The 8,032-nt window shown below is 51.2% G+C and overlaps 1 protein-coding gene across 1 annotated transcript; it reads left to right on the top strand.

Moving 5' to 3' along the window:
* The first annotated feature begins 2,080 nt into the window (after window positions 1-2,080).
* cysltr1 (cysteinyl leukotriene receptor 1) lies at window positions 2,081-4,549 on the top strand. Its single transcript, XM_053879549.1, has 2 exons — window positions 2,081-2,115; window positions 3,202-4,549. Exon 2 carries the CDS (start codon window positions 3,207-3,209, stop codon window positions 4,188-4,190), a length of 984 nt encoding a protein of 327 aa, XP_053735524.1. The 5' UTR covers window positions 2,081-2,115; window positions 3,202-3,206; the 3' UTR covers window positions 4,191-4,549.
* The last annotated feature ends 3,483 nt before the right edge of the window (window positions 4,550-8,032 follow it).

Raw genomic sequence — 8,032 nt, 5'->3', positions numbered from 1 at the left:
TGACAAGGCAGGCGTCTCCTGAGGAGGCTCCTGTCCTGGCCCAGGCCTGGCTCTGGCTGGAGTGGCAGAGCTCTAGACCCTGCCTGTCACCAGCCTGCTGCTCTGCACGCACACGGACCATTCTCAATCATCGGCGTGGAGGAAACCAGAGTGGCCAGAGGAAGATGCAAGAAGGGGTTAAAGGCACCCGCCTCATTTTGCCATTGGGGAGCCCTGTGTCAACACTGAGTCAGGTGTGATCCGCACAAACGGTGAGTCAATGCAGGAGGTGGAGGGTGAAGAGGCGCGTCTGAACCTCCTCCAGCAAACTCAGATCCAAATGTTGCGCCCCTCAATGTCAATGTCATGACTCACATAGAACACCTTGATGACTGAACTACTACATAAAAAGTAAAAACATGGTATTGACATTGTCATCAATTCAGTACATGTCCAAACCTCTCTCTCTTTTGCGTCCGTGTTTCTCTGTCCAGTGGCATCGTGACCGGCTCCGGCACAGTTCAGGTCCTGAGCGATCGCCTCTCAGCACCAACTGGATTTCTGTTTGAAATACTGAATACGCTTCATATTTAGCATTGTTACTGTTTTCAGAGCACATTCACTCTGAACACACGCCAGACATGAGATGATCTTATCAATGAAAACACCATCTTAGGTGGGGAGGAACACCAGCAGATCATGGTTACATGCATGTGGCAGCTGGGCAGGTCATTTTTGGTGGGGAAAAACAGCAGCTGGAGGACAAAGTCAGGACTTTTCTCTCCCACAACTCAGACTCTTGCATCCATTTGCAGTGTCTCTGTGACAACATGAATTTTCTTAATTCCAATTTTTGGCCACTACTTTCAGTTTCCACTCAAAACTGTTTGTGGTTCATCTGAGGCTCTTTCATTGTAGTCGCACGATGGCGTCACGATGTCGCTCTGGTTCTCCTTGGAGGTGGCTGAAGCTTCATGATGCAGTGAGCTCCACAGGGGGGCGCCCTCTTTTGAAAACAACCACTGAAGTACTGGACTCTGACGGAGGACGCCATCTGGCGGGCTGCTGCTCAGGTTCATCAAGCCAGAGGACACCCTGGACAGCTCACCAGCCCGTCAGCAGACAACCCCCAGCGCTCGCTCACCGATGTCATCACGTTACTGGTGAATTGTTTTGGACTGTGGGAGGAAACCGGAGCGCCCACTCTAGCAGGGGCTGAAGATAGAAAGCCACACTGCATCAAGCGCTTATGTCAGCGACTGCGACGCTAAAAACCGCAGCAGCATCACGCTCCATCAAACCAGGTCGCCGCCACGATCACAACACCGCAGGGTGACGCGCATGAAACCGCACGCTCAGCACTTTAAACATGGCCAAAGCAGCAAACCTCCAGCTTCCTGCTGCAAAAGTGCAGTCGGACGTGAGTCGCTGTCGTGGGAGGAGGATTCATGTTCGCCACTAAACAAATGAGCCAACAATTAGCCATCCTCAGTGGACGGATGCGTTTCCTGCTGCTCTTCTCGTGATCGGGAAATGAAGCAAAGTGAAAAACAAGGCCAGTGAGGACGACGAACAAACACGCTACTTGTGTGTGGGAACTTCCTCCTGGCGTCACCGAGAGAGGCGAGTGCTTCGACAAGACGGAGTCTGACACGAGGAAGTCTCAGTCCGGACAAAAGCCTCTGGACCTCTGGAGTTCGTGACATGCAGTGGTGGAAAGATGGCGTTACTCAGTGTCCAAGCTTTTCAAAAGTCATTTTCTCTGTGCAGAATCACAGACATTTGTCATGGCAAAAATGCCTTTTATACAAGAGGCTGACTGAGGCAAAACAAAGAAAGAAAGTTCATCTCTTGACATTCATTTCTTGCTTTCAAGAAGACCAGATCGCAGTGGATTTGTTTCGGTGCTGAGTGAGGGACAGTGTCTGCTGGAAAGTCAACAGCGCCTGAACTGATGAACCTGCTGTTTTTGATAATAGAACATAGCTAGAAAAAAAAGAACCTGAGGAACCTGTTGAACGCCGACTCAGCAACAGATGCTGACGTCATCGCCGCTATAAGAGACAGCAGCGGCGCGGCCGCCTCATCAATGACAGGCGAGGTGGAACTGAAGGACAGCCGACAGCTGACTGGCAGGTGAGTGTGAAGAACTCTCCACTTAGCCTGAAGAAACCGTCTCTGTCTCGAGTTTGGAGCAGGTTTGTGTGCAGCGTGTGTGTGTGTGTGTGTGACGGTGCGAGAGCTTAGATCGCTGGCTCCACTGCTCTGACCTTGGGTGCCACCATCGCCCCGAAACACAATGTGTGTCACAGAAAAATATATATTGACAGCTCAATTACACTCTCATAGTTCTTTCTTTTTTTTTCTTTGGTGACTCGTTCCGGAGCCAGCAGTTGAAAATCACAGCTTTAGTTTACATCCCTGCAGAATCAGTAATGGGGGGTATTTACCAGTCTTGAGTCTCTTACCATGATTCCAACACATTTTTCCAGATGTATCGTTTTTTATTGTCTTTGATCCTAAGTCTAAAACATAAAGAGATAAAATCCGGCCTGCCAAGTGATTCTGTGCTGCCCGCAGGACATGGGCTGCAGTCAAACTTCAATATTCATTGAAATGAGTGTGAAATGGATCTTCGTCACAGCGTGACGCAGAAGGATTATTGCCCTGTGTTGCGCCGCGACTGGAGACGTCAGGAGGGAGAAATTCCTGCCAACACTGAGGCATCACACATGTGGTCTACATGAACACGACTCACAGGTCATGTGTCTCTGCTTCCAAAACTCTCTACTCATTATGTCCTACATGTATTTCACAAGGAAGCGACCAGTGAATTCAAACGCCAGAGCAGTCGAGTTCAGTTCAATCTGGATGGCGGGTGCCATCTGATGGAGAAAAGTTGTTACTGCAGGGAAAAGCCACACTAGTGGGTTTACGCGAAAGATTGAGGAGGTTCATAATGTTGATTACATTTTAAATAAATATGTATCCAATATCCTGTTTTTTATTGCTGAACAGAAGTTCAATGCTTAAATAGCTAATAAAATAAAATAACATAAAACAAAACAAAACAAAACAAAATAAAATAAAATAAAATAAAATAAAATAAAATAAAATAACCAAGAAGGACTGACTGCTGAGAGGGAAAAAGCTGTTGTTGTGACGGAAGCTTCTGGCCCAGATTGACCGATTCATTTCAGCTGTGATGGTTTGTTCCAGCAGCACCAATGGACGGGGTGGTCAACCTGACCTCCTACTCGATGGAGAACCTCAGCGACTGCCCGTCCATCGAGGGCTTCAGGAACAAGGTCTACTGCTGGTCCTACTCCATCATCACGGCGCTGGGCCTCCTGGGAAACGGCCTGGTTCTGGTGGTGCTGCTGAGAACCTACCGGCAGAACTCTCCCTTCAACATCTACATGCTGAACCTGGCGCTGTCGGACCTGCTCTGCGTCTGCACGCTCCCCATGAGAATCCTCTACTACCTCAACCAGGGCCACTGGCTCCTGGGGGACTTCCTGTGCCGAGTGGGCTCCTACGCGCTCTACGTCAACCTCTACTGCAGCATCTTCTTCATGGCGGCCATGTCGGTCACGCGCTTCCTGGCGGTGTCCTACCCAGTCAAGAGCCTCCACATCATGACCCGCGGGCGAGCGCGCCACGTCTGCCTGGCCGTGTGGGCGGTGATCTGCCTGCTCTCCTCACCGTTCCTCATGTCGGGCCAACATCTGGACCCCGTCACCAACAAGACCAAGTGCTTTGAGCCGCCACGGGGTCAGCGCCTTCAGAAACTCGTGACGCTGAACTACGTCTCGCTGCTGATCGGCTTCGTCCTGCCCTTCGCCCTGATCCTGCTCTGCTACTCCGGCATCATCCGCACGCTTCTCACACGCAAGCTGGCCTCCAGGTCGACCGCCGACACCAAAGCCATCCGGATGATCGTCATCGTTCTGCTGACCTTCCTCGTCAGCTTCACGCCATACCACGTGCAGCGCACCGTGCACCTGCACTTCCTGTCCCGCGCTGGGACTTCCTGTCGGGAGCGGGTGGCCATGCACAAGTCGGTGGTGGTGACGTTGTCTCTGGCGGCCGCCAACTCCTGCTTCGATCCGCTGCTCTACTTCTTCTCGGGCGGAGGTTTCCGGAGCCGCCTTTCCTCCGTGTTCAGGCCGGAGCAGAGCAGTGGCCACACACGTTGCTGTGGGCCTTGAGAAATCCAGACTGAATCAGCCACTGGACTGATGTGAACTTGCTGAGGAATCATTGGATTTCTCTGGTCACAGTGCAGCTACACTTCCCTGCTTCCTCCTAGCTGTTCGGCATCAGAAAAACATCAGAGAGGTATTGAAAAATCATTCATTAAATGTGTCGAGTTTTCGCTGCACTTCTCTTGGGTGAGCGTTCCAAACACCATCGAGACATCTTCTCCTCGTGGCATTTCACTGAAGTTTTTATTTGTATAATTTTCTTTTTTTTTCAGCTAAATAAACAAGCCTTTATTTGTCAAATGTCTATGGCGTTAAAGCTGACAAAGCTTCCTTCCACATGTCAGTAAAGGTTAACGTGATGTTGACGTGATAACGCTGTAGATACAACACAGAGAACCACAATGAAGCCGCTGAGAAAGAATGGAAAGAGACGGCGGCGGTGAACTTGCCTGCAGTTCTTAATATGACCACTAGAGCGCGCAGGAGTCGCGGCTGCAACAGGATGGAAGGTGGATTGGACGCGCTGATCCACAGCAGCCTAGTGACTGACGAGCGAGACCAAACACGCGGCGTCATCTGCGCCTGTGCTGCATGTCGAGCGCTCCTTCAACGGCACGTGTTGGAACAGGTTTGTGGAAGGAGAAACGGGGTGTGAGGCTGAGCTGAGGAGGAGAGATGAAGTCAGAGCAGATCTGATCTGAGAAGCACAAACAGGCCTCACGAGGATCACAAGACCCACTGAGTCAGGTGAGATGGATCAGCCGGGGTCACTGACTGGCCTCGCTGCATGGATGGATGGTGGATGGAGAGGTCCTGAGGGCCAGTCTACAGGACAGAAACAGCCTTGTTCCAGCGTTTCACTGGTCCGTACACGGAGCTCCGTCACGAGACCACCACAGGTCAGAGGTCAGTGGAGAGTCGGGGGTCGGCTCCTCATCAGAAAGGCCTGTCCACGTTAAAGCAGCGCAAGATAGACGTCCAGTGTGTTAGCGCCAGATAATATCAAGCACATGATCCTCCTCTGTTTGCACAAAAGGAGGTTTGTTGGAGTGGGACGGTCCAGTGCCGCGGCCACTGGATCTCACGCCACCACTTCCTGCCTCGCCGTCACCTGGGGTTCCTGAGCCTTCACCAGCTGCGATCACTCCCGAGTCATCGATGCGACGCTTCGATCCACCGCGGCGCCGTGACCTCCATGCAGGAGGCTGGAAGCGACCGCAGTGGAAGGGTGGAGCAGAACAGATCCAGTCTGCCGCCTCCACTGGGTGACAGAAGCAACTGAGACACGTGTCATTCGTCTGGCACGTATTTTACTATTCTAATTTTCTGCTTCAACCAATTAAGAGTACTAACTCTGTTGACAAGATTGTCGCCGTCGTCTTTCTATTACAGTGGATTGGGCGGAAAGATGAAGAGCTAGATGTTGTTCAGCTGGAGAACGTGTTGGACCAGGAACGATGGAGAAGAGGAAGAGAAGCACCATCCGAGCAGGTGGAGGCTGAGGAGACTGACTGACTTGGTGGAAAATGTCGAGAGACAAAGAGGATTTTTGTGCAGTTGAGCCCGGTCCAGCGGGTCCACCCTGCCTCCTTCCTACTATGTTTTGATGCACACTTTGTGCAGAGGGTCATTGCTGCTTCCTGCTCAGTCAGACTCTCACACTAAAAAAAACAGTCCCCAGAATCTGGTGTTGTGTGTCTGCAGCCTCCAGCGGTGCAACCATCCGGACGTGTCAGACACGTCCGTCAGGAGCGACGCTCTTGTCATGGTCTTACAGTCTTCTTGCCTGGTGGTGCGGTCAACGTCGAAGCAGCAAACACAGGCGTGGCGTATTGCTGTTGCAGTGTCGAGCTAAGCAGCCGTAATAAAAGACGAGAAGGAGGAGCGGGACTTCCTCACACGCGCTCATAGATCGCTCCCTGAATAATGGTGAGGTGCTGCTGAGAGAGTGGGAGCTCAGGGTGGTCCTGACAAACCTGTGTGTTTCCTCTCTGACGTCGGGCCGGCTGCCTCGTGCCGCTGGCGTCACATGCTCCCTCATACTTGACCTCTGGGATCTATCATGCTCATGAGCAACACAAGACCGCTGTTTCTAATGAATGTGTGTGCCAGAGCATATTTGGGTGATCTGCTCACTTTGAGCGCCTCTGCTGAGCTGACATCAAAGACCACATTACATTTTCTAAAGCAGAGGTCAAGGTCACCCTCACGGAGGAGCCGGCTCCCAGGAAGCAGAACTCCAAACACGACACGGCACCCGTTTGTCCCGATCCAACTATCATCAGTGGCGCTTGCTGATGCGCTGAGGGAGAAAGAGTGTTCAGTATCGAGGCTCCTCCTACAGCCCAGGCTGCCTCTGCCTCCAGCAAGAAAGGCGTCATGACTCTTCGACTGAGCCTGACTCTCTCTGAACAGCTGTTTCACACGGCAGAGTTTTTTGGTTTCCCCTGCACCCATGTCCCACACGTCCTGCGTCAGAGAGCAGCTGAGGTTTGCTGGCGATCACCGATACCCATGAATGAAATGAAAGTTCCAGCAGCATGAAATGAATGACAATGATGAGACCTCCTTAGTACATGAGGTGAAAACATGAACCAATCACGTTGTAATATACCTCTTCAAGAAGGCAAAAATTGGAGAGAAAAAACTGGCAGAATGCAGCAACCACTCTGTCAACTGAAAAACATGTGATTCGATGTGAGACTCTCTTGAGACTTTGCCAAGTCCATGAAACATTGTTGCAGGACTCCGAGACAGAGAGCGCTGCATTTTCCACTCCGGACGTTTTCAGAAGTTTCAGAAAACTCTCCGTGCTCCGGTAAGTGCTGGCGCTTCGCTGCAGAACGCCGTCCCGTGCAAACGTTGAACCACAGATTGAAAGACTCAGCCAGCAGGGAGGAGCGGCCGCGTCACAACCAGCGGGGCTTCAACAGAGCGCCGGCTGTCACACCTGATGGGAAATGACAGGTAGTGATTGGCATTCACCGGTTCCGAGGAAAGCGGCCGATCACAATCGTTGACCGATCCTGGTTGTTGTTGAGAAGAAGAAATGAAATACTGTGATGAAAGAACAGGAGTCGGTGGATCCGCTGTGCTCCGTGGTGGGCCTGCTGAGGAGGATCATCTCTCCGGCACGTCTTGGCTCAGACCCGGGTCCTCCTCCCACAGGCATGCACCTGCAACATTTCTCTGGGCTGTCCCGGGACTCTGGTGTTGTAGCCCAGACCATCTCACCCGAGGCCGACACTGTCCAAGACTAAAGTGAAACCACGTTCTTTAACGCAAAACAATTCTTCACACCCATCGGACGCCATGACGATGTGATCTGCTTCATTCCTCTTTCCGTGTTCCAAAAAATGAAGTCGTCATCTAATATGATCATGTCTTGTCTCTCGTAGATTTTGAATCATGTTGAAAATGTTGAAGTTTAAATGCAGTAGATGGGAAATATTTTATGACTAGTTCTTCTACATTTTAGCACATAGTAACATGACAGCTTATCCTGCCTAGTTGTGTACTCCTGCCTCCTGTCTTCTGGGGACCACTTCTTGACAAATCACTGTCCTTGTGAGGACCTTGTGCCTTCATGGAGACACTTGGCTGGACCACACAAGGTTACGCCTGAATTTGAGGCTGAAAAATAACTGGGTCATGATAACTGGGTTCAGTTTGGTTCAGAGTCCTGGTTCAGCTGAGCCATGTGTATTGGATGGGGAGAGGCTGGGGAAAGGGTTATGGCAGTGGCAAGCCTCACAGTGTCCCCACAAGGATCTAGGTGTATGTGTTTTGCAATTCTATTTCTGATTTTTAAAGCTTGTTCTGAGTTGCGGGTCTGACACAGGAGT

Source organism: Synchiropus splendidus, chromosome 11, assembly GCF_027744825.2.
Source record: "Synchiropus splendidus isolate RoL2022-P1 chromosome 11, RoL_Sspl_1.0, whole genome shotgun sequence".
NCBI lineage: Eukaryota > Metazoa > Chordata > Actinopteri > Syngnathiformes > Callionymidae > Synchiropus > Synchiropus splendidus.
This window is presented reverse-complemented; position numbering and strand designations above follow the sequence as displayed.

Excerpts from the sequence above, each read along its gene's own strand:
- cysltr1 (XM_053879549.1), top strand. The coding sequence starts at position 3,207 with ATGGACGGGGTGGTCAACCTGACCTCCTACTCGATGGAGAACCTCAGC.